Genomic DNA, 16,991 nt, shown 5'->3' on the forward strand with positions numbered 1-16,991 from the left:
CCGCATTAAACTGTGACAACAAAATTAGCATCCATATGGTACAGAGTTCAAACATTTGGCAGTATTTCCTGTTTCTGGATTTCCAGTTCACATTGGAACCTTCGGATGCAAAAGGAAATTAAGTGGGAAAGTTTGCAAACTAATCACAGAGCCTTCCTGATTTTGAATAATAGAAAATGTAGCAGGCTGCTTCTGGGGTCTGACTATATGATGAGGACATGCAATTATGTTCCATAAATTTCTTCACTCAGCATGGCCTGGTGCAGAAATGGAAGAGGTTGCCACACTGAAAGTCCTGAGACTTTAAAGAACAGTCCTTGGTGCTAGTCCCTAATGGGATACAAATCTAGCAATAACAGGATATGGGTATTTTTATTTTGCCATTTTCTTGAATGGGAGGTTCCAACCACTATTGCTAATGCCTTCACCAGTTTTCTGTTGAGCTCAGCCTATTGATGGTTATGGTGGATTATGATAGTAAAAACACACATTGATGAAATAAAACAGAAAACGCTAGAAACATTCAGGCAGTATCTTAAGGCTTAAACATGAAACATTAAATCTATTACTCTTTTCAACAATGCCATCCAACTTCCTGACGTTTTCAGTATTTTCTGTTTTATTTCAGATTTCCAGCAACCGCAGATTTTTTTTAATTGCCACATATTGCCCAACCCCAGTTACACTGAAGAGGTAACGATGGGTCTCTGTGAACTTGGCCATCCTTCTGGTGACATTATTGCACAATGGCATTTGATTGGAGACTTCCTGACGCATGCGGATAAGGGAAATGATGGCCCATGTGCAATTCCTCATTGTGCGAGTCTTGGAGAGACTTGGAAACGATGATGAGTCCAAAATATTTCTAACTCCTGTCCTTCTTGGAGTTTAGAGGCAGGGAGTAGGGTGAGACAACAATCAAGCAAGTTGTCCTCTTCAGAATTAGGTTATGCTTCTTGAGTGGCAATAACTACAAAGGCTATCCATTGATTTGATGCAACCGAATGCCACAAGCCATATTGTAGCCAATATGACCCTGGCCTTTTCAAAATTCAACCCTTCCATCATTTGATATGTTTTCTTTTGCTTACAGACAGTGTTGAGGATGAGTTGGAAATGGCCACCGTCTGCCATCGTCCCGAGGGGCTGGAGCAGCTTGAGGCACAAACTAAATTCACAAAAAAAGAACTTCAGATTCTCTATAGGGGTTTTAAAAATGTAAGTAAATACAATAACTGGAATTTAATTCAGAATAATTAAGCTAACTCCCTTGAGATTTTAGTTAGAAAGTTTGCTTGGTTGATTCTGGATGAACTGGAAAATTGATTTCTTGATCCTTAAAGTGGGAAAAACACTATGAGTGCTGCATTGCAAAGCACTTCCCTTGACTGTCAAGCTAGTTTTCATGGCAATTTGTTGCTCTTTCTGTAGTGTACTGTATGTATTTTAATCATATTCATTTATTAATTAGCTTCTGAGAATGGAAAAAGAAAACTTTGTTGGAAGGATGGTAGAAACCATGTTTAATTACAGCACCACATTGAGAGTTTTGATTCACTTTTGGACCAGTATTTGATGTGGGCACTTCAGTGTGGACAAGGTCTTGACCCCTTCCTCAATTTAAGCTCAGTACCCTTTTCTCCCACCAGAAATAGTGTACAAAAAGGATATGGTGGATTAGTGCTCTCAATATATATGTTGTTTCTCTATTGCAAGGTGAATATGTCGCCAATATAAAGTTAATCTTGTAATAATTGGAAATCTGTTTCACTGTTGACCATCGGAATGGAATGGAATAGAATGGAATACTTTATTAGAATAGGAATTCTTTATTGTCACATGTGGCCAAGCACAGTGAGATTCTTTGCTTGTATACCCAATGCATACAAATAGAAGCCACCTACGGTGCTGACAAAGTCACAATGCACACCGGCACCTCCTTTTGTTCCCCCCACAGCGGTTCCCCCTCGTCGGGTTCCCATTGCCCTTTGTTCTCGCCCCCTCTCCCATTGTCCATTGTTCTTCCCTCCCTCTCCATGGTGGTTTCCCCACGCCGGGTTCTCCATTGTTCTTCCCCTCTCCCCTCATGGTGGTCCTCCACGCTCTCATCAGCCTTCGATCATGGGTCGACCCATGAGGCATCACCGCCACCGCGAGGCTTCACCACCACCGCGAGGCTTCACCACCGCCGAGGCCCCATTGTCGCGAGGCTTCACCGCTGTCGACGCCCCACTTCAAGCCTCTGTGGTGCCGACCCGGGCCCCAGCCACGGGCTCCAGTGGCCGACCCTGACTCCAACCTGCGAGCCCCCGACCGGGCCCTGACTCGGGCTTCTGAGGTCTTGCAATTCAAAACTTTTGAATTATATTTTGTATTCAAATGTCTGATTTGCCAAAGATTAACCTGAACTCAAGTCGTGGCTATCCCTCGGGGTCGAAGATGATGGTCTACGTACCATTGTTTTTAAGTACTCTCAGGTGGCTTATGAGTACAATCCTGGCTTTGAAAGTTCTTTGGCATTCAGGGCAGGTCATTCCAGATGTCAGATCGGGCTTTGGTTATTGCTGCCTCTCTTTCCATTTACTTCTCTTTTCTTCCAATTCTGCGCATCTGTTAGCTTCGAAGGTCGCTTGAACTCAATGCCAAAGATTAACCTGAACTCAAGTAGTACATTACAGAAAAGCTTTCTTACTGTAATCTCTGTACATTCTGCTATGGCACTGTAGAACAGTGAGCAGAACTGCTGCTTCACTGCTTAGGTTAATTTCAGATCTCCGGTGCTGTCTGTATGGAGTTTGCACATTCTCGCAGTGAATGCATGGGGTTATGATTTCCTCCCACCTCATAAAGACGTATAGGTCGGTAGGATAATTGATCTGTGAATTACCTTTAGTTTATACAGGGGGAAAGGAAATATGGAAAGAATGAATGGGATGAGTGTAAGATTAGAGCAATTGGGTAATTGATGGTCGGTGTGGACGCAGTGGGCCAAAGGATCCCATTTGTGTGCTATTTGAATATTCAGCTCAATTGTATGGCAACATAATCGTCAAGCAAGGAAAATGATCAAAATAGATTAAAAATAGCCCAGAATGTAGTCTTTAGGGCATAAAGGAAGAGCGAGAAGACAATGCCCACTAGCATTGCATATGTGAGAATATTATCTGTCAGCAGTACTAACATCAGTCCTCTGTGCTCCACTGCCAACAGGGTAGCTGAATGTACTGACGTGAGCGCTATGTGCAGCCAGTCAATTCACAAGTGTTTAGGTTCAACAACCAAAGACCATGAAGCTGGACTGAAAGCACAAGCTTTGCTTAAGTGTAGATATAATTAGAAAATAAAAAGTTCACCGAGTTAAAACGTGCAATAATGATAGATTTAGAAATTACATAAAGGGGTGTTTATGCAAAAGTCTAAGCTCTATTTGCCAGATTTATTTCTTCAAACTATTTAGACTTTTGACATTCTATTTAGTGCACTTTTTAGAACTTTGAGCTTTCTGTAATTCTATCTTCCAGCACAAAAAATTCTCCTGAAGAGATTACGGATACTTTGAGATTGTCATGCATTGTAAGCATGAATACAATTTCCACAGTATCCAAGTTCTTTCATTGTGAATCTAATCCCAAATGCATCATGATAAGTTGTGAATTGACAACCCTGTCAGAAGACCTATAATGAACACAGCTGGCAGAACGTTCAATATCCACAGACATAACATAACATAACATAACATAACATAACAAAACTTTATTGTCACTCGGCACAACACCGAACGAAATTTCAGCAGTCACAGCAAAAAAAGAAAAGAACACAGGACACACGACCCCAACACAAACATCCATCACAGTGACTCCAAACACCCCCTCACTGTGATGGAGGCAACAAAACTTCCCCTCTCCTCCCCCCGCACCCACGGACAGACAGACAGCTCGACCCCTACCGAGGCAACCGACACGCACAGCCCCCGCAAGGGGATGGAAGGCCCCCCGGTCGAGCCGCCCCGGGCACCGAGACGTCCCGCGGCCGCACCGGGCGATGTTAAGTCCAGCGGCCGAGCCGCACCGGGCACCGAAACGTCCCACGGCCGAGCCGCATCGGGCACCGAAACGTCCCGCGGCCGAGCCGCACCGGGCACCGAAACGTCCCGCGGCCGAGCCGCACTGGGCACTGAAACGTCCTGCAGCCGAGCCGCGCCGGCGATGTTAAGTCCCGCGGCTGAGCCGCACCGGGCACTGAAACGTCCCGCGGCCGAGCCGCGCCGGCGATGTTAAGTCCCGCAGCCGAGCCGCGCCGGGCACTGAAACGTCCCGCAGCCGAGCCGCACCGGGCACTGAAACGTCCCGCAGCCGAGCCGCGCCGGCGATGTTAAGTCCCGAAGCCGAGCCGCACCGGGCACTGAAACGTCCCGCAGCCGAGCCGCGCCGGCGATGTTAAGTCCCGAAGCCGAGCCGCACCGGGCACTGAAACGTCCCGCAGCCGAGCCGCGCCGGCGATGTTAAGTCCAGCGGCCGAGCCGCGCCGGGCGATGGAAGACCCCGCGGGCGAGCTGCGCCCCGGGGAAGAGACCTAATAAAAGAAAGGTTTCCCCCGCCCCACCCCACCCCCAACACACCCACCCCCCCCCCCCCCCCCACACATACAGCCAAAAACAGAAACAAAAACCATCCCAACACCGACACAAACAAAAAAAAAGAAAAAAAGACAAACAGACTGCCAGAGAGCCGCAGCCGTTAGACAATAGTGTTGCTATTATTTGTGCCTGTGCTACGTTCAACGACAATGCATATGGAGCTAGAGATATTGATTTTTTGTGCTGAAGTGTGAGCCTTTAGTTAGACTGGTTTTCTGCAGCTTTATAATATGTCAACATTGTAACTTACTGGAGGTTCGGGGTGATAATGGCATGATGTGTGTAACATGGCAACTGGGATTAAATTAATCCCTGACAAACAAATGAGAAAATTAGGGAATGAGGGTCATATCAGGACCACCTGGATAGAGAGAAGATGGGATAAAGGTAGAATGAAAACTAGAAAAAAAGGAAAGATTTAAAAAAAAATCATTTCATGTAATTTCGTTCGGTACCGAATGACAAATAAAGCTCTGTATTCTGTATTTTCATTTCTAAAATAATTGCTTTATGCAGGAATATGACTGTGTATTTTAAACAGTTTGCAATGTTGAGCAGCAAAGTGGATAAGCATTGCTTTAACAATGAACTTACCAAAATAATTAGCGCAGCACTGCTTTGCCAGATTAAACTTCTAACAGTCATGTGCAGGTAGATACAGTGAAATGGGCAGGCTGCATCCTATGTGGCATAAAACAGACATTTAAATTACGTGGAAATCCAGCAGTCTTGGAGAGAAAGTGGGAATGTTGCACTGAGTCCAGGTTTCGCTTTGCCAAGATTTTGATGAATGCTGAAACAGGCTTCAGGGGGGGATCTTGTCTATTCCTGGTCCTGTTTCTTATGTTCTTATGTTCTTATATTCCACCAACAAATTCTGGAGACTCACAACTCATGACTAATTTTAAATTCCCTGAATTTGTCAATCTTTTTATATATTGATAACAAAGTTTATCATTAATGCACCATTATTATTTCCACCAAGATTCAGGCCGTTTACTTTTTTTAATGTTGAGTGACTCAGTATCAAAACAAAACTTTAAACAAAACTCAGCTGAAGATTCACACCCAACTATAGTCTTGCCTTTACCTCTGTGAAGTGCCAATCAGCCTACACTTCAGATACTTTCTGATTTGAAACATCACAATATAAGACTAGAAACAATCGTCGGTATCTAGGAATGGAATACACAAGATGGCGGAGCCGCGCGCACAAGATGGCGGAGCGCGAGGAGGAGGAGGCCGCCATCTTTCTGAAGTCGCGACGGGGCCGTCGGTGACAGCGGCCCTGTTGGACGCCGCCATCGGTGGAAGCGGCCGCTGGAGGAGGAGGATAAGCTGCCTGCTGCGCTGCGGCTTGTGTGCGGTAACTAACGGTGCGGGGCGCTGGGCCCGGGCGGGAGGGAGGACTCGAGGATGCCGTGGGTTGAAGGGAAGGATGCGTGGACCATCAGTCCGACCACCTGCCTCCTGGTCGGAGTGTCCCCCCGAGTGTGGGGAGGGAGGAGAGAAGAGAGGGGAGCCCCTGATTGCGGGCGGGTGGGCGGCCCCGTTAACAGCGTCCATCTTGTTTGTGTGAATGAGTAGAGGCCGTGCTCGCGCTATGGTGACGTCACACCCACAGCACTTTGAAAATGCGTTTAGAAATGAAAGTTTTAAACTTTAAAATCTCTCGAACTTAAAAACTATACGACCAACTTAAATAAAACTTCTTGTAAACAGTCGCCAGGAGAGCGGTGATTAAGGTGGCGCTATGGTTTACCGTTTTGGTTGCAGGTCCATTACATAGAGGATGTAACTAGGAAAATTGACAGGGGAGAGCCGGGGGATGTGGTGTACCTCGACTTTCAGAAAGCCTTCGACAAGGTCCCACATAGGAGATTGGTCGGCAAAATTAGAGCACATGGTATTGGAGGTAGGGTACTGACATGGATAGAAAGTTGGTTGACAGACAGAAAGCAAAGAGTGGGGATAAATGGGTCCCTTTCAGAATGGCAGGCAGTGACTAGTGGGGTACCGCAAGGCTCGGTGTTGGGACCGCAACTATTTACAATATACATCAATGACTTGGATGAAGGGATTAAAAATACCATTAGCAAATTTGCCGATGATACAAAGCTAGGTGGCAGTGTGAACTGTGAGGAAGATGCTATGAGGTTGCAGGGTGACTTGGACAGGTTGTGTGAGTGGGCGGATGCATGGCAGATGCAGTTTAATGTAGATAAGTGTGAGGTTATCCACTTTGGTGGTAAGAATAGGAAGGCAAATTATTATCTGAATTGTGTCAAGTTAGGAAAAGGGGATGTACAACGTGATCTGGCTGGCTTAGTGCATCAGTCACTGAAAGGAAGCATGCAGGTACAGCAGGCAGTGAAGAAAGCCAATGGAATGTTGGCCGTCATAACAAGAGGAGTTGAGTATAGGAGCAAAGAGGTCCTCTGCAGTTGTACAGGGCCCTAGTCAAGTCAATTTTATTTGTATAGCACATTTAAAAACAACCCACGTTGACCAAAGTGCTGTACATCTGATTAGGTACTAAGGAATAAAGTACTAGTGAGACCGCATCTGGAGTACTGTGTGCAGTTTTGGTCTCCAAATTTGAGGAAGGATATTCTTGCTATTGAGGGCGTGCAGCGTAGGTTGACTAGGTTAATTCCCGGAATGGCGGGACTGTCATATGTTGAAAGACTGGAGCGACTAGGTTTGTATACACTGGGATTTAGAAGGATGAGAGGGGATCTGATCGAAACGTATAAAATCATTAAGGGGTTGGACACGTTAGAGGCAGGAAACATGTTCCCAATGTTGGGGGAGTCCAGAACCAGGGGCCACAGTTTAAGAATAAGGGGTAGGCCATTTAGAACAGAGATGAGGAAAAACCTTTTTAGTCAGAGAGTTGTGAATCTGTGGAATTCTCTGCCTCAGAGGGCAGTGGAGGCCAATTCTCTGAATACATTCAAGAGAGAGCTGGATAGAGCTTTTAAGGATAGCGGAGTCAGGAGGTATGGGGAGAAGGCAGGAACGGGGTACTGATTGAGAATGATCAGACATGATCACATTGAATGGCGGTACTGGCTCGAAGGGCCGAATGGCCTTCTCCTGCACCTATTTTCTATTGTCTACCACAATGACAGGTCAATAGACAAGAGGTGCAGGAGTAGGATAGTGTTAATGTACGGGGATCGCTGGGCGGCACGGACTTGGAGGGCCGAAAAGGCCTGTTTCCGGCTGTATATATATGATATGATATGATAAAAGGTTTATTTGACATTCCCAAATCCATTACTTTAACAGAAGGATTAACATACATAAATAAACTGGTTAATCTCTCCAACAGACAGGGGAATATTATACAATCACAATGTGCATTAGGGGCTATTATTGCTGACAGTAATTTCTCATGTGTATTGTTCTTTTGTAAATAAATATAGTTTGTTTCCCTGCATATTTCAATCACTAAATTAAGATGTAATGTATAGGAACAGGCTCAATTTGCTACCCTCAGATCAGCCTTTGAACTTCCAGACACAAAAAGCTGGAGTAACTCAGCAGGAGAGGCAGCATCTTTGGAGAGAAGGAATGGGCGATATTTCGGGTCAAGACCCTTCTTCAAACTTCTCCAGTATGGGGTTCATGGTTGATTATTCCTATTTAGATGATTATTTTGGATGGCTTCTTCAGATAGAAGGAGCTACTTAGGTGGGCAAAATGGGATCTTTTGCACAAACACTAGTTTAGACCATGTCTGGGGCAAAATACCATCTTAGTAAAGGTTTAAAATTAATGCTGGATTGTGCCCTTCCAAATGAGCAATTAAAGTCACTGAAATTGCCAGTTAGTGTTGATTAAAGTTTGTGCTTGAAAATTATCTGCCACAATGCCAACGGAGCCCCAGACTGAACATTAAAAAACATGATTTATAGATTTTATGGGGTAACAATGAACATTGGGTTAATGCTGAAAAGTGGTGATAAGGTAAAACATCAGCCATGAATTTGCTGAATGAAGAAGGCAGTGTTCTACCACTCCTATTTCTCATGTTCTTACATTCAAATGTATTTTTTGTGCAAATCTTATAATCACAAATATTTGATTAGAGAATTTTGAATGTTTTCTCAGTTTTTACCTTCTGGAGGTTTGAAGGTAACCTTTGAAATATGTAGACAGACATTTTGCGAAATGTTGATAGAACAGTGGTAAAGTCTTGATATCATAGCATTGTTTCAGGACTTTTTACTGAAATAATCTAACAAGAAATTTGTACAACACAGATTTTCTGTTGTTACAACTACATTCGTATTCTCCCAAAGCAATTTTAAATGGGTTAATTAAACAGAAGCAATCATGAGCACCAACTTCAGAATAGTAATAAAGGCTCTCTCATGTACCTCGTCTGTTTTAGGAACGGCAGGCATTAAGGGTCAAAATCCCCAATCGGAAGAAAAACCACAAGCAGAAATATCACCTGCCCATTTCCCTCCACAGATGCTACCTGACTCATTGAGTTCCTCTAGCAGTTTGTTTTTAGCTCAAGATTCCAACATCTGCAGTCTCTTCCGTTTCTCTTGGTGGAAAATCCTAACTGGAATTGAATAATGAGTACTATGAATGACATCATTTGAGGGAAATGGCCACCAGGAAAAAAAATAATGCTAGGATAGGGTTTACAAAAATCTTGCACTGAAAAAAAACGTGCTATCAATGAACACTGTTGACTGTACCACAAACATGATCAAAATTGGTTGATGTCACTTATGTGATTTTTGTTTGCACATTGAGTACATGCCAAAAGCCATCAAGAGAAGATCTTAATCATAGTTATCTTCCTAGATGCCCCACCTGGTCTAAAGGAGGAATGGAAGGGGAACATGAAGACAGATAGAGTAACTCCAACTTTCTGCTGGAGGTAGGGACAAGATGATGTGGGAACATCTACCCCTGTATGTGGGCCCTGGCTGTCCCTTCCCCTGGAGATCTCCTCCTCTAGGGTCATGTGTCCTATATTTAAGGTATCCAACTTGAACACTGAACCATCCTGAAGCTTACAGCATCTGCAGCCTCCATCCCTTCAGGGAAATCGGGTCCAAGAAACTCATATTAATACATTAAATTGTCTAATCTTTGTTAAACCAGCCAAGAAATGCAAAATATGGGAATCAGTAATTGGCAGCAGATTTTTATATTAATATATCAAACATTTGAAGAGGCAAACCTTGAATCACAGATTCACATTCAATATCTCTTTCACTCCTGTTGAAAGATAAACATCTTTGGCATTTTGTACCCATTTCAAATTTTGATATTCAAGAGGGATTTTCATCATGAAGACAAACATAAATTGTTTCCTTTGGAAATCAGGAATCTAGGGATCAAATTTAAGGACACCTCAGAGTTCAACAACGTATTTCTGGAATATGGTGGTTGAAAGGAAAAATGTTCCCAATGTTGGGGGAGTCCAGAACCAGGGGCCACAGTCTAAGAATAAAGGGGAGGCCATTTAAAACTGAGGTGAGAAGAAACCTTTTCACCCAGAGAGTTGTGAATTTGTGGAATTCTCTGCCACAGAAGGCAGTGGAGGCCAATTTACTGGATGAATTTAAAAGAGAGTTAGATAGAGCTCTCGGGGCTAGTGGAATCAAGGGATATGGGGAGAGGGTAGGCACAGGTTACTGATTGTGGATGATCAGCCATGATCACAATGAATGGCGGTGCTGGCTCGAAGGGCCAAATGGCCTCCTCCTGCACCAATTTTCAATGTTTCTATGTTTCTATGAAACAGGTAAGGAGATTACATGGTAACATTTAGAAGGGAGTTAGATAACTACTTAGAGGGATAGGCCAGGTGTAGGACCTCCCTTCAATTCTAGGTTGATTGCGTATTTTTTTCAAAGACCCAGGGAAAGCATAATGAACAAAATAGTTCATGTGATATGTTTCTATATTACCCACCATAATGTGATATTGGATCTCCATACACTTTCTGCACTGGGGCATTCAGGTAAATAAATTGCAATCCGTTACCAAGATTAAAGAATGTAACTGAATATTTCGCTGATAAAAATGTCCATTAATCTGCATCAATTATCACAGCAGCATAATACACTCACATAATCAGTAATGGAATTTCAGTATCTTTTTTTTAGTTTCATAACATTCCTCATGGTTTCAGCCTCGCCTCTCATTTAATTTCCAAATCCTGGCAAGTCGAGCAGCCTGCTGCCAAGAATGCTGATATAAAACCATTTAAATGCGTTACTACGAGGGAACATCCTACTTATCTCAAAAGAGCAGCTGCAACTAGCATTGAAAAATATTCACTAAGTTGGCCTCAAAATAGCCCTCTGAGGAAAATGAAAAATATTTAAAAACTGAATTTTTGTTGCTCACTTGTTTTCTATAATGACTTTGGAGACAAATACTGAGTAAACTTACCTGTAACTCAAACTCTGAAGCTGATCTTAAGTTTTCTTCCCAAACTACATTGGGCAACAGGTAATGAAAGCAGAATAATTCCTTTTTGGCTGGTTCTAACCAAATTCATTACAACCTGTCACAAATCAGCTAAATTTTCTTCTCAGAAAATATCGGCCTTTTTTTGTGTAATCCATCCTGTACAAATTACAAAGCCTTGATCTAAATATTTAGCTGCACAATTTTTCAGGGTAAAAGTGTTGTTAGCATCTAACTAATATTCTTAAAAAGCTCAAAAAAACTTAAATCCATTAACACCAGTGTCTTCTCTTGTATGGCATACATTGTTGGCATTAGAATTAAACTTCTTAGTAGCACTTTTTCTACAACAAGAGGTAACACATTAAATCTTATCACAACAGCTCCCAGGAATTGTGGGCACCAAATTAATGCATGCAACTATGAGTCCTCCACAGGGTCAGAGAAGAAATAGTGCATGCAGGTGACAACTTCCTTGTTCAAAGGGTAGTTATGGCAGGAAGTTACCTCGCAGGTAAATTTCAGTGCATGAATGATGCACTTTTGGGAGCTTTGTGATACTACATTTGAAAACTCTTCCCATTCATGAATGGAACAGATGCATTCACTAAAAATTGAAAGCTCCCCTCTTTACTGGTGGATCTTTTTGTCTGAACTGCAAGAGTGAGCTTATTTACTGCTTGAGGTTTGTTGGTGACTTCTTAAAAATATAAAGAAGTCACCAAGGAAACAAGGAACTGCAGATGCTGGCTTGCACAAAAGGACACAAAGTGCTGGAGTAACTCAATAGCCCAGGCATCACTGAAGATAGGTGATGTTTCAGGTTGGGACCCTTCTTCAGACTCGAATAATGGTTCACTTCACAAGAGTGAAGTGCCTGCTCTCAAGGTTAAATTCAGGATCACCCTCACTTTCAGAGCCCTTGCCTCAGGATCCTTTTAGGCTGCTTCTGCTGAGATGAGCTGACCGCTGCATTGCGTTGCATCAAAACTAGCTCAATCAGCAAAGCAGAAGACCATTGATTTTTGTTGAATGCATTTGGCTGCAGGCACCTAATAATGCACCCATTCATCGAGGGCAGTCGTGCCCTTACAGGCACTTTGCTGGCAACCTCCAGCTTTCAATGTCTTCTGCATGTGTAAGATGCTTCCAGTGCCCACTGTGCTTGGATCTCTAAGAGTTTCTCTGCTCGTGAGCAGACTCTGCCACCTGCCTCCCATCTTTATATTACATTCTCTCTTTACGAGCTTCCTTGTGCTGGGTTGTGCTGGGCGTATTGTGATGGGGCCCTTGAAGGGCTACTTCCTGTGATCAGAGCAGTGAGGAAAGATGGAGCAGCTTTGGGAGTCCTCTTTTGGTAGATGTTTGTCTCCTCTTTAAAAAAACTCATTTCTGTTCAATTTAATTGGGACTATTTTTTTAATCTTTAGGGTTTATTTTCATATTTGATGGTGAATGGGCTTAAAATCAACCTGGAAGTTTTACGACAGGAGTCCCAACTTGATTCAGGCTGCTCATGGCTGTAAGGGAGAGGTGGCTGACCCTTTATTTATTCAGTCAATATCCAGTTTGAGCCTTTAATATTCGGAAACCCTGGTCCTTCTGTGAGTAAACAGCAACAGTCATGAATCAGCCCAATGTGGTTGCACATCTTACTGGAGATAAATTTTGGGCCTTGCAGTACCTTAGATGATATTTCAATGAGGCACTCGAGGTATTAGGGTTTACAATATCTCACACCACAGAGATCAAGTGGTATCAATGACTAGTGTTAACTCTCTCCAAAGCTTACAAAAAATTGGGAAAGAAGGAGTTCTTCCTAATAGTCTTAAAAAATTGGAATGTGCAAGTAAATTTCAGTAGCACCAGCTTTCATAGGCATTTCCTGGCATTGAGCATACCAAGTTGTAGGCTGCGTTATTGAATTATGGCCATTCTTTGTCATTTGAAAGGAAAGTATCTTTACCAATGACTATATACCGTTCACTTTTGATTTTCTACACAGCGGAACTAAGAAGTTGAGAAACCAATGTTATGGCAGTTTTCAATATATCCTGGTGCTTCAAAAGTAATAAAACCATAGCTTACCAAAAAAAAGAGTTATGTCAGTTTTGCTAACATTGCAATCCCCAGAACTAGTTCATTACAAGTATCCTCTTTTAGTAATACTGAGAATCTTAAACAATCCCAATGTTATCTTTGATGAATCAGAAATAACTTAAGTGTGATAATTGAAGGTCATTTCATTCACAGACAATCCAAGATAAGATGCAGGTCTTTATGATTGATATCTAAGTTTAAATGATTTCAAATGTAATCTCTTTTCTTCAATCTTGTCTCCTAGAACACTGTTTCAAATTACACAATTTTACTGATCACATTATTAAAGAGTTATTTTCCTCAATCTCATTTTGTGCATTTCAACTGTTGAGGTGCTGCTGACGCATGCACTGTCAAACATTATCTCGACCCGAAATGTCCCCCATTCCTTCTCTCCAGAGATACTGCCTGTCCCGTTGAGTTACTCTAGCTTTTTGTGTCTATCTTTCATTATCGTCTACTATTCAGCTGATAATGCTCAGCCAGGATACATGCTCCATGTTTCACCTTTTCTATCACCTGTTTCATGAAGTCAATGTTTCACAAATGAAACCTTCTAATAGTTTTGACAGGGATAGAAACATAAAAACATAGAAACATAGAAAATAGGTGCAGGAGTAGGCCATTCTGCCCTTCGAGCCAGCACCAATACGCCATTCAATACGATCATGGCTGATCATCCAGAATCAGTACCCTGCCAAAGCACTGCTGTGATATCCTCCCTGACAAGCAATGCAACACCCCCACCTCTTGCCCCTCCGATTCTATCACATCTGAAACAATGAAATCCTGGAATATTTAATTGCCAATCGCAACCCTCCTGCAACCATGTTTCACTGATCGCCACAACATCATACTTCCAGATGTCAATCCAGGCTCTAAGCTCATCCACCTTTCTTACAATGCTCCTAGCATTAAAATATACACATTTAAGGGACCCATCATTTCTTATTCTCAGTATATTTCTTTTCCCTTCTTTCTCTCCTACATATTGGGTCTGAGTGTTTCCCTTTTCTGCCTCCTGCCTCACACACTGCCTATTAGCTATCTGTGTTTGAGTCCCTCCCCCCAACCGTACTAGTTTAAAGTCTCCGCAGTTATTTTAGCAAATCTCCCCGCCAGGATATTGGTTCCCCTCGGGTTCAGATGCAACCCGTCCTTTTTGTACAGGTCATACTTCCCCCAGAAGAGGTCCCAATGATCCAGAAACTTGAAACCCTGCTCCCTGCACCAGTTCCTCAGCCACGTATTTATCCTCCACCTCACTCCATTCCTATTCTCACTATCGCGTGGCACAGGCAGTAAGCCTGAGATTATTACTTTGGAAGTCCTTTTTTTTAACTCTCTTCCTAGCCCCCTGAATTCTCCTTTCAGGACCTCTTCCCTTATCCTACCTATATTGTTGGTACCTATATGTACCACGACCTCTGGCTCCTCTCCCTCCCCTTTCAGGATATCCTGGACACGCTCAGACACATCCCGGACACCGGCACCAGGGAGGCAAACCACCATCCGGGTCTCCCGACTGCGTCCACAGAAACGCCTATCTGACCCCCTCACTATAGAGTCCCCTATTACTACTGCTCTCCTCTTCCTTTCCCTACCCTTCTGAGCAACAGGGCCGGACTCCTTGCCAGAGGCCCGGGCACCGTCGCTGCCCCCAGGTAGGCTGTCCCTCCCAACAGTACTTAAACAGGAGTACTTATTTCCAAGGGGTACAGCCACCGGGGTACTCCCTAGTCCCTGCCTTTGTTCCTTGCCCCCCCTAACAGTGACCCACTTGTCTACCTCCCGTGGTCTAGGAGTGACCACCTCCCTGTAACTCCTATCTATAACCTCCTCACTCTCCCTGATCAGACGGAGGTCATCAATCTGCCGCTCCAGGTTCCTAATACGGTCCCTTAGGAGCCCCATCTCGTCACACCTGGCGCAGATGTGGATGTCTGGAAGACTATCAGACACTTCTCCATATATATCCCTTGATTCCGTTAGCTTCAAGAGCTATATCTAACTCTCTTGAATACATGCAGTGAATTGGCCTCCACTGCCTCTGTGGCAGAGAATTCCACAGGTTCACAACTCTCTGGCTGAAAAAGGTTTTCCTCATCTCAGTCCTAAATGGCCGACCCCTTATTCTTAAACTGTGGTCCCTGGTTCTGGACTCCCCCAACATGGGGAACATTTTTCCTGCATCTAGCCTGTCCAATCCCTTAATTTTTAGTTTTATTTTTTTAACTTGAGTTTGTTTAATGTTTAATGTTTGTGGAATCTTAATTGTTTTTAATATTTAATAAAATGTAAAACATCCAAGTTTGCTAATGACACAGAAATTAGCGGGAGGACATGCTGTGATGAGGATATTTGGACTGCATCAGGAGATAGATTAGCTGGGAAAATTCTTGTCGAATGGGTTTTAATGTAGCAAAGTGGAGATCATTCTCTTCACTGGAAGGAAATAAAAGGCAGACTTAGCTAATTGAGAGAGATTGTAAATGGCATACAGAGGGATCTTGGTGTTCTTGTGCATGAAATCAAAACATTAGGAAGCAGGTGCAACAAGTGATTAGAAAGGCAAATGGCATATTGGACTTTATTGCAGAGGCTTGGAGAAATGACATTTAATTCTCATCGCAGAAATTAGATCTGTATTCTTTGGGGTTTAGAAGAATGAACATGATCTTATTCAAACATGTAAGGCCATGGGGGATTGATGGAATAGATTATGAGATGTTTCCATGAGCGGAAGAGATTTGAACAAGGGAAGCAGTTGTAAAATGAAAGAGGGGTGGAATGAGTAGGTGCATTCAATTAAAACTGAAGTGCTTAAGAATTTCTTCTTGCAGAGGGTGGTGAATCTCTGGAATTTTCTTCCCCAAATGGTTTTAGAAGTTTAATCATTGGAGGTTTTCAGAGAGGAAGTAGATAATGTTACAAAGATTGGGGAAAGGAGCGCCGTGTGGATCTGCAACAGATATGCCAGAAGGACAGACCTTACACACTCAGGCGAGGTATGTTCGGACATAAGATAATTGCTGGTTGCAATTGCAACCAGTGGACTTTGCAAGCCATATCAGATCCAATATCACAGGAGGTTTATAAGCAACTAAATTAATGGATGGAATGGTGCCATGATGAAACATCTTAGAAAAGATGGTACTTCAGCTAATGTATCAATATTCCACCATCAGTAGAAATTATGATCTCAATTTCCTACTGAAAAAAAGAAAAAGCCAAATGATCAGATGATAGTTTTCATTCGACCAAGTATAATTATATTTGTTCCTTTTCAATTTATGACTGGTGACAATCCATATACGGTACTGAAGATAGATATCTACCAGCTGTAAATCTTTTCATGAACAACAAAAGAGCTGAGGAACAAATTTAAAATGGACATTAAAGGGTAACATAAATGCATAATTCCCATTTCCCTGGCACAAAAAGACATTGATTATAGAACTTTGTGATCTTACTCAGCAGTTGTACAATACATAGGTGAGACCTCACGGAGTATTGTGTTCAGTTTTCAGACACCCCGCTACAGAAAAGATGTCATTAAGTTTGAAAGAGTGCAGAGAAGACTTTTGAGACTGTTGCCAGTACTCAACAGCCAGAGCTATAGGGAGAGGTTGAGCAGGTTAGGACTTTATTCCTTGGGGCTCAGGAGGCTGAAGGGTGATCCAATCGAGCGGTATCAAGTCACGAGAGGAAAAGATAGGATGAATGCACAGTCTTTTAGAACAATCAAGAACTAGTAGGATTAGGTTTAAATTGAAGGGGGAAAGATTTAATAGGAACCTGAGGG

At 42.9% G+C, this 16,991-nt stretch overlaps 1 protein-coding gene across 11 annotated transcripts in view; it reads left to right on the forward strand.

Annotated features, from left to right (window-relative positions):
- Positions 1-16,991, forward strand: part of kcnip4a (potassium voltage-gated channel interacting protein 4a) — a 742,411-nt gene that overhangs the window by 702,310 nt on the left and 23,110 nt on the right. For 10 of the 11 annotated variants that reach the window (XM_078400665.1, XM_078400692.1, XM_078400711.1 and 7 more), the window contains one exon: positions 1,094-1,218. In XM_078400665.1, coding sequence (XP_078256791.1) covers positions 1,094-1,218 — 125 coding nt within the window. Of the gene's footprint in view, positions 1-1,093; positions 1,219-9,466; positions 9,543-16,991 lie in introns of all 11 variants that reach the window. The other variant, XM_078400727.1, reaches the window with a different exon arrangement.

Source organism: Rhinoraja longicauda, chromosome 1 (assembly GCF_053455715.1).
Source record: "Rhinoraja longicauda isolate Sanriku21f chromosome 1, sRhiLon1.1, whole genome shotgun sequence".
NCBI lineage: Eukaryota > Metazoa > Chordata > Chondrichthyes > Rajiformes > Arhynchobatidae > Rhinoraja > Rhinoraja longicauda.